General features: G+C 46.3%; 1 protein-coding gene across 5 annotated transcripts in view; it reads right to left on the bottom strand.

Annotated features, from left to right (window-relative positions):
- Positions 1-1,290: 1,290 nt before the first annotated feature.
- Positions 1,291-13,746, bottom strand: part of LOC310701211 (uncharacterized protein) — a 17,887-nt gene continuing 5,431 nt past the window's right edge. For 3 of the 5 annotated variants that reach the window (XM_083491727.1, XM_083491729.1, XM_083491730.1), the window contains 5 exons: positions 13,356-13,584; positions 12,439-12,631; positions 9,420-9,546; positions 6,896-6,967; positions 1,291-4,449 (listed from right to left, as the gene is read on the bottom strand). In XM_083491727.1, the coding sequence (XP_083347853.1) occupies positions 2,456-4,449; positions 6,896-6,967; positions 9,420-9,546; positions 12,439-12,543 (2,298 nt within the window). In that variant the 5' untranslated portion in view covers positions 12,544-12,631; positions 13,356-13,584 and the 3' untranslated portion in view covers positions 1,291-2,455. The remainder of the gene's footprint in view (positions 4,450-6,895; positions 6,968-9,419; positions 9,547-12,438; positions 12,632-13,355; positions 13,585-13,746) is intronic. The other 2 variants (XM_083491731.1, XM_083491728.1) reach the window with 1 other exon arrangement.

The following is a 13,746-nucleotide window of genomic DNA, read 5'->3' as shown; positions in this document are numbered from 1 at the left end:
CCCCGAATAGCTTGCCCTCTTTGAAAGGGTCACTGGTTGAGCTGCCTTTGGAACAAGTTAAATTTATTTCTGTTTCTTCAGAACTGGTGTGCTTAAAAAAAGAATCATTTTTTCCCCTTAAGCTCCTTACAGGAAAATCTACAGAATCGGCAAATTTAACCGAATGTCTCTACAGCTTATCTCATTTATGCTTTTGCCATGTTATATATCATTCTGAACCCTTGCTATATGGGAGGTCTTCTGCTTAATTTTTTTAATCTAAGCTGTAATAGTTGCTATGAAGCAAAGCCTTGTGTGAGCTACCTGCTCCCATTCATAGGCTCAAAAAAAGTTTTTTGAAGAAAAAAACGAATTAAACACTTTTGGAAGAGATTTATATATCTGAAAGGCAGGGCCAGCCTCATCTGAACAATTGCATTCCATCGTTGTGAAGCCGCTACAGAAAAGGCCCTGCTGTGTCCATTTACCTTCCAGTCATGTTTATTGATAGACCCTGAAACGGTCCTGGGAGCTGGATTGCAAGTTGCAGGCAAGACTATGTGGAAGCCGGTGATCCTTTGATCAATCTGGTCCCTCTGCCATGCAGGGCTTTATACAGTGCTTGAGGATGTATTTGAACTGTTGTACAACTTGGGGAATCATTTCCCCCACCCTCAGTATGTAGAAACCCCTTCCTGGTGTAGGATATGGATGACCCTGTTAGACTGACCTCTCAGCATAAGACCACCATGTGTACAATAGAGGAACAAAATAAAAAATAAAATTCCTTCCAGTAGCACCTTAGAGACCAACTAGGTTTGTTATTGGTATGAGCTTTTGTGTGTATGCACACTTCTTCAGATACACACAATGTACAATGGAAGGTAACTGACAATCTGGCAAAATGGATTTGTTATCCCTAGAAATTCCGCACACTGGAAGTTGCCTTCCAGTGAGTCACACCATTGATATGTCTGGCCAAGGACTGTTTACCTCGGGTGATGCTGTGGTTGAAACCACTGAGCCTCTTGGGCTTGCCGATCAGAAGGTTGATGGTTCAAATCCCTGCGATGGAGTGAGCTCCCGTTGCTCTGTCCCAGCTCCTGCCAACCTAGCAGTTTGAAAGCACGCCAGTGCAAGTAGATAAATAGGTACCGCTTCGACGGGAAGGTAAACAGCGTTTCCGTGCACTCTGGTTTCCGTCACTGTGTTCTGTTGCGCCAGAAGCGGTTTAGTCCTGGCTGGCCACATGACCCAGAAAGCTGCCTGTGGACAAACACCGGCTCCCTCCCTTAAGTACATCATCAGAAGACCAGAGAATGCATTTGTTTATGAAAGGAGCAAACATAGTCCATCAAGAATATCAATAGTAAATCAAAAGCGCACTGTACATAAAAAAGTTAGACTACAACTCTATGAGTAAACAATATTGCACACAAGAATTTTAGCATGCAAGATTAAAAATAACTATAGACTTAACCATGCCTTAAACCTACCTTGGTGCACGTAAACTCAAAAAGCTCCTTAGTTAAAGCTTCCTGCTTTTCCAGCTGTCCTAACAGTATCACGTTCTAGGGAACAAGCTGCTACAGGTTAGGAGAAATCACATCCATGATAATCTAAGATAAAACACTGTGTGTGTGAAGTCTGAGCTCAGTCAGGGATCAGTCTAGAATCCCAACCCAGTGTAAAATCATGAAGAACGTCAAGATGAAAAAAGGGGCTTTTTTGCTCTCTTCAAAATCTCATACCTTTCCCCATACAATATACTGACACCTTAGTCCTCCCTTTCTTAACACAGTCTTGCTTGGTGCCGCAGAATGCCAGAGGCTACCATAATGATGGGGTGCTAGGAAAGAGGTGAAGTTCATCACTGAAGGCTGCCGGGTCCCCTGCCTCTCGCCATCCCTCAATCGCAGCCCAGGCAGTCTTGCCCAGTCTTTACCCAAACTCTGTTGCCAACCACCAAATTAGGCCACAGCTCCTAACTCTATGCATCCACTTTCAAGGATCTGTTAAGTCACTGGCAGGAAACCTACGGCTTTCTGAATGTCAAAATTCCCATCAGCCTCAGTCCTTACGGCCAATGGTTAGTCGTCTGGTAATATCTGGTGAACCACACACTCCTCACGCTTGCCTTAAGCAATGTGATAAAAAAAATGAAATCATGAGGAACAGTCCTTTAAAAATGATCATCTCCAGGATCACTGTTCATGTTAAGATGACTGAGTGGCGCTTATTGTCTCCGTGTTAAGCATTCCATTCATATGCTGGAGCTGTTGGTGTGTTTGTACCACGTGTGTCAGCCACTACATGTATGATCACCCTCCACACGCTTGCAATTCTCCCATCACCGCAAGAGAGGCTGGAGGAGGGCAGTGATGCCCCGTAGATGTCTGGCAAAACTTTCCCATAACCCAGAAGTGTTAAACACCTATCCCCCACTGGCATATATCCCTTGATATATCAGCTGAAGCTATTTTAAATGCCTCCCTGTCATCACTCTGGTGTGTGTCCTATAATGTCTAGTAAGGTTGCTGCTCCGGCTGAAATTCTTTCCACACTCCATGCATTTGAATGGTTTCTCCCCTGTGTGGCTTCTCTGATGCTTAGTAAGGATACTCTTTGCACTGAAGCGCTTTCCGCACTCCGTGCATTTAAAGGGTTTCTCTCCTGTGTGTGTTCTCTGATGTGTACTAAGCTGACTGCTCTGACTGAAGCTCTTTCCACACTCCATGCAGGGAAACGGTTTCTCCCCCGAGTGTGTTCGAAGATGTCGAGTCAGGTGGCTGCTGGAGCTGAACCTCTTCCCACACTCCATGCACTGAAATGGTTTCTCCCCGGTGTGTGTTATCTTATGTGCATGAAGGCCAGCAAGGTGGCTAAAGCTCTTTCCACACTCCGTGCATCGAAATGGCTTCTCGCCAGTGTGGATTCTCTTATGTGTAGCAAGGCTATTGCTGTGACTAAAACTCTTTCCACACTCTGTGCATTTCAACGGTTTCTCCCCTGTGTGGGTTCTCAGATGTACAGTAAGGTTAATGCTCTCACTGAAGCTCTTTCCACACTCCATGCATTGAAATGGCTTCTCTCCAGTGTGGGTTCGATGATGTCGAGTGAGGTGACTGCTAAAACTGAAGCTCTTTCCACACTCTGCACACTGGAACGGTTTCTCCCCTGAGTGGGTTCTCAGATGTTGAGTAAGGTGACTGCTGAAGCAGAAACTCTTTCCACACTCCACACACTGAAATGGTTTCTCTCCTGTGTGTGTTCTTTGATGACGGATAAGTTGAGAATGCCGAGTAAAGGTACTGCCACACTCCACACATTTAAATGGTTTTTCTCTGGAATGTGTTATCTGATGCCGAATAAGGTGACCACTCTGACTGAAGCTCTTCCCGCACTCCAGACATTTAAATGATTTCTGTCCTGTGTGGGTCCTTTCATGTAAAGTAAGGCAAGATCTCACAGTGAAGCGCTTTTCACACCCAGTACATTTAAATGGCTTCTCCCCTGTGTGAGCTCTCTGATGTAAAGTCAAGAGACTGCTCCAACGGAAATTCTTTCCACACACTACGCACTGAAAGGGTTTCTCCCCTGTGTGGGTTCTATGATGTGCAGTAAGGTGGCTGCTCTGGCTGAATTTCTTTCCACACACCATGCAGTTAAACGGTTTCTCTCCGGAATGTGTTATCTGATGACGAATAAGGTTACTACTCTGACTGAAGCTCTTCCCGCACTCCATGCATTTAAATGATTTCTGCCCTGTGTGGGCTCTTTCATGTAACGTGAGGCACGATCTCACAACGAAGCTCTTCCCACACGCCATGCATTTAAACGGTTTCTCCCCTGTGTGCGTTCTGTGATGTAAAGTAAGGAGACTGCTCAACCGGAAGCTCTTCCCGCACTCCATGCATTTAAATGGCTTCTCCCCGGTGTGTGTTCTGTGATGTGCAGTAAGGTGACTGCTCTGACTGAACCTCTTCCCACACTCTCTGCATTCAAATGGTTTCTCTCCTGAATGTGTCATTTGATGACGAATAAGGTTACCTCTTTGACTGAAGCTCTTTCCACACTCCATGCACTTAAATGCTTTGTCTGCCGTGTGGGTATTTTGATATTTTGGTAAGCTACTGGGCACGGTCTTTTCACACTCTATTGGTTTAAATGTGTTCACCCCTGTGTGGATTTTGTAATGTATATTTAATTGTGATTCATATCGAAATATCTCTCCACACAGTGGACGTAATTTCCTGCTGTTTTCATTGTGATCCTCCTGTGAGATTGGGCGTTCATGGGCATCAATGACCAGAGAAGTAGAGCATTTCTTTTCTTCGTTCTCCGACAGGTTTCCTTCATCCTTTTTGAGTTCTCTAAGATCTAAAAACATCTCTTTCTGTGATTCACTCTTCGCTCTTCCCAACGGCACCTCAGAGAGCTCTGTATAATTCCAGTTGCTCTGCCCATAATCTGTTTGTGTGGAGATAGACAAAAGGAAACAGCATTTGAATTTCAAGGCAGAAACAAAGGACTTCCTTTGGAATCAATGGCTTTTTAATGTGCAACGTTTCGTTTTTATATACATTGGAAGCCGCACAGAGTGGCTGGGGCAACCCAGTCAGATGGGCGGGGTACAAATAATAAAATCATCACCACCATAATAAAACCCAAGTAGCTGCTTCTCCAATTTTAGCATCTTCACACATGGACAACCCCTCCTTTGACTATCCAAAGCTGGAACCGAGGTTGCCTTCTGAATGTGTTAGTCTAAGGCAGGGATGTCCAACAGGTTGATCATAATCTACTTGCCGAGTCCTGGGAGGTTTTGGTAGATCACGGTCAATCACGGGCTCCCTTTCATTTGTGGTGTCAAAAGAGCACCTGGCCCCACCCTCCATTCGCACATGATTGCTATACCAGAAGACGGCGTTTTCACTGAGGCTGATTGTTTCCTCAGCAATCTTTTGGTGAGTGAATTTCCCCCTTTCTCCAAGTTCAACATTTTCAAATCCCCTCCATAAAAAAAGCTCAACAACTTAGACCTAAAACCCGACCCCCCAAAAAAGTGGTAGATCACTGCCAGTTTTTTATTCTGTGAGTAAAGAATCATAAACACCGAGAGTCAACAGGACTGCTCAAGGTGCCCCAACTATAAAATTGGAGAAATCAAGAGAAATATAGCCGAACCGGCAGCATGTCTCTTCGTTCTCGTATCCAAAAATGCAAGAAGGGCTTTTACACTCGCCAGAAGCTCGGCTCTGCCCTCGCCGGTCCTGGAAGGATCCTTTAAAAAAGTCCCTTATGCTCAGAGACTTTGCGCCTGTTCATTGGGGGATATAGGAAGCCCAGAGCACTTGTTCCTTAGATGACCCTTTTATGAAGAGGCACGTAGTGAGACCATTGATCCCCTGCCGGTGAGGTTCGCTGACCTCCCGAAAAGCAAAAATTTGACCTTTTCCTGTTAGGCAAAGATCATAAGATGACCCAGATGGTCGCCAGATTCTGTGTACAGATCTGTAGGCGCAGAACATCCCCCGACTCAAACTAGTTCGTTAAGAAAATCCCCAAACTCGGTTCCATGGGTGACTCTGGGTCATCTCTCTGTGGCAGCTTATCTTAAAGTTTTAAGTGTCGATACGCTTATCGCATTTATAAATTTTAAATTTATTGTTGTACATTGTTTTAAATGTTTGTTTTCCTTCTAGGATTGTACCCCCAAGTATGTTTTATAAGCTGGTCTCCAACCGTAATAAATTATCTATCTATCTATTCTCTGAGTAGATTGCAGTCTCCTGGGTGTTGGACATCCCTGGTCTAAGGCAATCAAATAAAATTTCTTTTAGGGTTCATACCCCACTTTTTGTCACCAGGCACAGAAGTCTCTTTTTCCACCATTTTCCTTTCAATTCCCCATTCAGAAACTCAACAGTAACAAAGGTGCCAACTTTAGACTGGTACTTTAGTGCCAGTTTCTACTTCTGTCGCTTACTTCCAGGTCAATCACATTTCCCATAGGTATATTCTTCCCTAAGTTTGTAATATTTACCGTATTTTTCGCCCTATAGGGCGCACCGCCCCATAGGCGCACCTAGTTTTTTTTGGGGGGGGGGATAAAGAAAAAAAATATATTTCCCCCCCAGGTGCGGGGCTGGGGTGGGGGAAGCCCGAGCTTCCCCCGACCCCAGCCCCCAGAACAGGCTGCTATCCACAAGCCTTGGGAGCCCGGTGGGAATTCCCGCCAGGCTCCCCAGGCTTGCGGATATCTGCCCGAAGCCTGGGGCGCGCTCCTCAGCATGCCCCAGGCTTTGGGATGCAGGCTGCTATCCGCAAGCCTCGGGAGCCCGGCGGGAACTCCCGCTGGGCTCCCTAGGCTTGCGGATAGCTTCCTGAAGCCTGGAGAGCGAGAGGGGTTGGTGGGCACCGATGTCTCTCGCTCTCCAGGCTTCAGCGAAAGCCTGCATTCGCCCCATAGGACGCACACACATTTCCCCTTCATTTTTGGAGGGGGAAAAGTGCATCCTATAGGGCGAAAAATACGGTATTTTAAGCTAGCAGAAAATGCTTGCCATCAGTGCACTTTCAATGGGTCTCATGCAACATATTGATTAAAAATGGCAAGTGACATTTTCGTGATGGCCTGTAGAGACAATGGGGTTCCTTGAGAGGTGATGGGACCTGGGAAGAGTTTCAAGGGCCATATGGCTTTCCCTGTTTCAAGAAGTAGCACCTAGCCGACATAGGTAGTAGCCACTGACAGTCTTATCCTCAATGAATCTGTCAAATCCCCCTGGAAAGATGTCCAGGAGGAGGCATCACAGCTTGCTGGGTCAATTTGCCTGGGATATTACTCCAAAATGGGGAAATCCTTCAATTCCCAGACCAAAAAGGGCCCCACAACACATCTAGGCAGAGCTACCTGTTGATGTCTCTCCTTCTTTGAGATCCTGGATAAATGGATATTCTCCCCAGCAGGAGCGGAGGTCTAATTCTTTCAAGGGAACAAAAAATACTAGTTACTTTTCGACCACAAAACATCCACCTGTTCCAAGTCAAACAACTGAAAAGGTGCTTTATATACTGGTTCCTTGCCTGCACTTCATCATAATGTTCCAGGCTCAGTTACAACAATATAATATGCTCAAAAACAGGTTGTTGTGGTTTAGTCGTTTAAGTCGTGTCCGACTCTTCGTGACCCCCTGGACCAGAGCACGCCAGGCACTCCTGTCTTCCACTGCCTCCCGCAGTTTGGTCAAACTCATGCTGGTAGCTTCCAGAACACAGGTAGGCAGCTACAATTCTAAACCGAGCTCAACCATAAAGGTCATAAAGGGAGTGGGGTTCTACAAAAGACAACGGGTGAAAACTCTACACTAAAGATGATAGAGGCATGACTTGTGGGGAGAGCGTTCCACAACTGCCACAAAGAAAGTCTTCTTTCCACAATACCGATGGCAGCAGAAATACCAGGAGGACCCCCTCTGCAAATCTTAACACCTGACATGGCCCTTATGGAAGGACACCAACTTTCAAATATTTTAGGCTCAAGTTACTTAGGGCTTTAAACACTAATGTAAGCACCTTGACCTGGGCCCAGAAATGAACTGGCAACACCCGGTGCAGCTGCTTTGAAACAGGGATTATGCATGTTCCAAATGAAAAAGAAGAAGAGGAGTTTGGATTTGATATCCCGCTTTATCACTACAATAAGGAGTCTCAAAGTGGCCAACAACCTCCTTTCCCTCCCTCCCCCACGACAAACGCTCTGTGAGATGAGTGAGGCTGAGAGACTTCAGAGAAGCGTGACTAGCCCAAGGTCACCCAGCAGCTGCATGTGGAGGAGCAGGGAAGCGAACCCGGTTCACCAGATTACGAGTCCACCGTTCTTAACCACTACACCACACTGGAAGCCAGCCAATTATTGGGTTGCTGGCATTTTGAACTGGCTAAAGTATTCCAATGGTCTCATAACAGGCAGTCCCAGGTAATGTACATTGAAATACCGTATTTTTCGCCCTATAGGACGCACTTTTTCCCCTCCAAAAATGAAGGGGAAATGTGTGTGCGTCCTATGGGGCGAATGCAGGCTTTCGCAGAAGCCTGGAGAGCGAGAGGGGTCGGTGCGCACTGACACCTCTCGCTCTCCAGGCTTTAGGAAGCTATCCGCAAGTCTTGCAAGCCCGGCGGGATGTCCTGCGGGCTCGCAAGGCTTGCGGGCAGCAGCCTGCAGCCCAAAAGCTGGGGGACAGTGGGGAGGCGCAGCGCCGCCACCCCGCTATTCCCCGACCTGATCTGGAGGCTGGCGGGGGGGGGGGAGAAGCAAGCTTGCTTCTTCCCCCCTGCCAGCCCCATAAGCTCGGTGGATAGCGGGATGGCGGAGCGTCGCCATCCCGCTATTCCCCGACCTGATCTGGAGGCTTGGGGGGGGGGAGAAACAAGCGGGACAGCGCGGCAAGCTGTCCCTGAAGGCAGAAGAGGGAGACGGAGTGCTCCGTCTCCCTCTTCTAGCTTGGGGGTGGCTGCGCAAACCTGGGGGGGAAATAAAAATTTTTCCCTTGATTTCCCCCCCAAAAAACTAGGTGCGTCCTATGGGCCGGTGCGTCCTATAGGGCGAAAAATATGGTAGTTCAATCTGGAGGCTACTAGAAAATGAAGCACAGTGACAAATTCACCTCTATGAAAGAGGGACTGAAGTTGGCCAACCAGCCAAAGCTGCAAATATAAAGTTTTTAAACAAAATTAGTCTACAGTCGTACCTCAGCTCCCGAACACCTTGGGAGTCGGACGTTCCGGCTCCCGAACGATAAAAAACTGGGAGTGTTCCAGTTTTTGAATGTTCTTTTGGAAGCGGAATATCTGACGGGGCTTCCGCGGCTTCCAATTGGCTGCAGGAGCTTCCAGCAGTCAATCAGAAGCCATGCTTTGGAAGTTGAACGTTTCAGAAGTTGAACAGAGTGTTCGACTTCCGAGTTAAAACTGTAGTATGTGATTGTAAATAAAATCTCTAAGCAGATAGATAGATAAAACTTTATTCGCATTAGCCAATGGCCATAGCAACGGTAAAACATTACAGTATACGCAGAAAAGGAAATAAAATAGGCTGCTGCCTGTGACTGTGAAAAAGTCCCTCCTCTGTTTATGTGAGAGAACCCGATAAAACCATTCCCCTGTCCGAGGAGACGAGATAGGAAAGGCTGCCTGGGCTGGGAAGGAGGGTCTTCAGCTCTAAGGCTCATTTGAAGGCAAGTTTTTGCTCTGTAACCAACTTGTTTTTATCCCTTTCCTCCGTTTTACTTTTTAAGTTCTTTTAGTGCTTCCTCTAGTGCTGCGTCCTGTTGTTTTATCTCGTTATTTTACTGCTCTAACTCCCCCATATTGTGAGGCTGCAAGAAGCACAATGAATTCATACCTTCAACATCTATCCATGAAGGAAGTGCCCTTACCTAGAGAGGCCACCATCTCATAATTCTCCACCATGACATCCCTGTGCAGAGCTCTTTGGCTGGCATTCAGAAGGGCCCACTCCTCCTCCGTGAAAAACACAGCCACCTCCTCAAACGCCAAGAATGCCTGGAATAAAAATGAAACACAAATGACCAAAACTGCTCAATTATCCCAGTTTGAAAAGAGGAGACAGTTAATGTTGCTCTATGTGTGGTTCCATTTACTGACCACTAGGTGACTTTGAGATTTTGCAGTGCAAACAGAGAGAGAAAAAGGAGTGTTAATTCAGAGTCCCTTGCATAGGCGCCGACTCCATGGGGCCTGAGGGGGCTCGAGCCCCCTCCAAAAATTTTTTGGGGGGGCTCAGCCCCCCCAATAATCTCGGGCGCCCTTCCAGCAGAGCGCAGCCGCCGTCCCCCGCCTCCTCCCCACCTGCTCCCTCGCCAGCCAGCCAGCCAGCCGCGCGCCCTAGTCGGAGAGCCCCGGCCGTCCCCCGCGAGATTAGGGAATCCCCGGGGGCGGGGGCTCCTGCCTCGCTGCTTCGCAGCACCACCGCCACTGCCAAGGCACTGCCGGGGGGAATTTCCTTCCTCCTGGCGGTTTCACCCCCCGCGAGAACAGGGGAATCCCGACCGGCCACACCTCCCAGCCAGCCAGCCTATTTAGGGCTGGAGCGGAGGGGGCTCGCCCTCTCTTCTCCGGCTAGCCCCACGTTTCCCGCATATCAGCTGTTCCGGAGCTGATTAATAGGCGCAGCACGCTCTCCCCTATTCGCTCACGAGGAGGCGGCGCCACTTTATTTGCATATTCATGAGCTTATTTATTATTCATGAGCTTTCCCGGCCCCCCCCCCCCAATATTTTTTATAAGTCCGCGTCCCTGGTCCCTTGTGAGGTTCTGGGTTTTTGCACATAATATTTTATGCACAGGCATTAATACTCATTAAGGTAAAAGCAGAGGGAAGTACATTGATAATAATTATTATTTGTTTATGCCACGTCCATTGGGCTGGATTTCAGCAGCCACTCTGGGAGGCTTCCAATACATTAGAGGAATCAAACAAAATGTTAGGGAGATGTAATAATAATAATAATAACAATAATTTATTACTTATACCCCGCCCATCTGGCCAGGCCTTCCAATCCACTCCCAACTGATTATTAAAAACACAATAAAACATCAAACATTAAAAACTTCACTAAACAGATAGGGGAAGTGAGTGAGTTTGGAATATTGGTAGTGACTGGCAATTGGATATGAGTTTGAAAGGGAGTTTGAGCGCTGATGGTGAGACTGTCTGCAGTTCAGTTCAGAGTCAAGCAGAGAGTTGTTGAGAGTGGAGTTTGGGAGATGGTGTTGAGAGACTTGCTGGTGGATGTGAAGCAGAGCTAATTTAACAGTAAGGCTTCAGCATTTTAGTAGTTGCATCTGCATTAAGATAGCAAAAGTCTGAAACAAAGCTGTACAGTGGTGCCCCGCAAGACGAATGCCTCACAAGACGAAAAACTCGCTAGACGAAAGGGTTTTTCGGTTTTGCGTTGCTTCGCTAGACGAATTTCCCTATGGGCTTGCTTTGCAAGACGAAAACGTCTTGCGCTTTTTTTTTTTAAAGCCGCTTGAAGAGGCGCAGTTGCGACGGACCGTGCTTCGCAAGACGAAAAACATCGCAAGACGAAAACTCGCGGAACGAATTCTTTTCGTCTTGCGAGGCACCACTGTAGTAGCTACTTGCCCCAAAGTGGAACGAAGTAGAAGTCCCAGCAAAGGAAGGATGGATACAAAAACTTATGGAATATGCAGAAATGACGAAACATACCGGAAGAATAAGAAATCAAGATAACCAACTTTTTATAAAAGAATGGAAATGGCTTACTGAATATTTACAGATAAAATGCAAACAGATAAAACACATTGGCAGGATTATTGCAATAACCTGCAGTTTCATAAGAGTATACAGTGGTGCCCCGCAAGACGAATGCCTCGCAAGACGGAAAACTCGCTAGACGAAAGAGTTTTCCATTTTGGAGGTGCTTCACAAAACAAATCTCCTATGGGCTTGCTTCGCAAGACGAAAATGTCTTGCGAGTTCCTGCGGGTTTTTTCCCTCCCCCCCCCCTTTTCTAAGCCGCTAACCAGCTGATCCAATAAGCCGCTAAAAGCCGCTAATAGCGCTAATCCGTCAATGGGCTTGCTTCGCAAGACGAAAAAACCGCTAGACGAAGAGAATCACAGAAAGGATCCTTTTCGTCTTGCGAGGCACCACTGTATATGTAAAGTAGATAAGTAAATGAGCAAATTAATGAATTTGGATATGCAGGAGATATTTACAAAATTAATTTAAGGAACCGCAGAAAGAGGGAGAAGGAAGTCAAACTTTGAAATGTTAAATTGATTGTGAAACTAATGAAATGTATAAACTGGAAAAGTATAAATAAAAACTTCCAAAAAACCACAACACAGTCTGAAGCAAAGCGCTCATAATCATGCAACCATTGTTATTCATTTGTATTCAGTAAATTAATTGTATTCCACCACATGCATAATATTTCATTATGCTGGGAATGGAGTATTCAGATAGGATATGTGGTGGCAGAAGGAATGGAAGAAAGGCTATAGAAATTCCCACCAAAACCCAACTCTGTTAAAGGGGGGGGGGAGGTGGTACCAGGGAACCAGGCAGAGGGCCTTCTCGGTAGTGGCACCCGCCCTGTGGAACACCCTCCCACCAGATGCCAAAGAGAACAACAACTACCAGGCTTTTAGAAGACATCTGAAGGCAGCCCTGTTTCGGGAAGCTTTTAATGTTTGATGTATTACAGTATTTTAATATTCTTTTGGAAGCCGCCCAGAGTGGCTGGGGAAGCCCAGCCAGATGGGCGGGGTATAAATAATAAATTTATTATTATTATTATTATTATTATTATTATTATTATTATTATTATTACAAGGGAATGCCAGAACATCTCAGAGCAAGGGTGTGCATGACACAACAGCCCTCCCCAATTCTCCTTCCCTTACCTGAGGTGGCTGCCCAGCAGCTCTTTCCATTCCGGCCCAAAGAAGAGACAACCAAGATGCCTCTGAGGCCATCGCGCTGCCTTCGGGGTGTGAAGGAGGAGGCATAAACCAAGCCAACTTTGGCCTCTCACAATGATGCCACAATACACTTTTAAAGCAGAGAGAAAGATCTCATGTTGGGCGATTCCAGTGCCTGCAGAAGACACAAAAGGGATAGGAACAATTAAAACCTTTATACAAATGTGGGTTTCATGGATTAAAATATTATAGAATACATTTGGAGAGCCTTAACTGCTCGGAATAAACCCATTGCAATTGTCTTTCTCACATTGTTCTCTGCCGAGTTTGCTTCAGTATGGCTGACCTGCCAGGGCCTTCTCAGTGATGGCTCCGACCTGGTGGAATGCTCTGTCCCATGAGACCAGGGCCCTGCAGGATTTAACTTCCTTCTGCAGGGCCTGTAAGACAAAGCTATTCCACCTGACTTTCAATCTGAACTTAGCCTGATCTTTTATTCCCCTTCCTTCTCTCCCCCTCCCCTTTTTATGAAGATTACCCGCTCTGGGATCCCACAGCTAATTCTCCCCGGTCTCCTCGCTGGCCCAAATAGGACTAATTTAGCCAGCTAGACCTGGTGATCATCTAATGCTTATTGGATGGATTTCCCCCTTAAATTGATTTTGAATTCTGAATTTATTGTTATTCACGTTTTATAGTGAATTTTATGCTGTTTTTTGTTACATCAATTAAGTATTTTAAATTTGTTGTTAGCCGCCCTGAGCCCAGTTTTCTGAACCAGGAAGGGCAGAGGCAGGGTATAAATAAAAAAATATTATTATTATTATATTAACGTTTATGCCCTAGATCTCTGTCCCCCACCAATCTCATCCACACTCCTGCCTTTTCTTTCTGCTTACCGGAGAGTCTCTCCTCCAACCTCTGAATGATTTCAGGCTTTGTAGCTGGGTCCTTTTCATCACATATAGTGCATCAAATTAAAAAATAAGTCCTCATGCACACCCACCAAATGTCATATCCTGGATAGCATAAAATTCTCTTTGTACATATTGTAAATAAACGATGATTCAGGACTTCCCAAAGATGCATTTGCAATCTCCCTACAGCTGTTCTGTTGATTCCAAAATCCTGGGGAAAAGAGAAGACATTGGAAGTCAAAAGCAGGCTCCTTTGCCCATGGTGAGAAACTGCCACACAACTACAAAAGCAGCCACCCAAATCAGTCACAGTCCTCCACGTCAAAGTCCTCAGGAAAGCAACTCAGCCTCACTAGAACCTGATAGACCCCTC

This window comes from Podarcis liolepis, assembly GCF_965112155.1.
Source record: "Podarcis liolepis genome assembly, chromosome: 2".
NCBI classification, from domain to species: domain Eukaryota; kingdom Metazoa; phylum Chordata; class Lepidosauria; order Squamata; family Lacertidae; genus Podarcis; species Podarcis liolepis.
The sequence above is the reverse complement of the archived record's forward strand: the minus strand, read 5'-3'. Positions and strand labels throughout refer to the sequence as shown.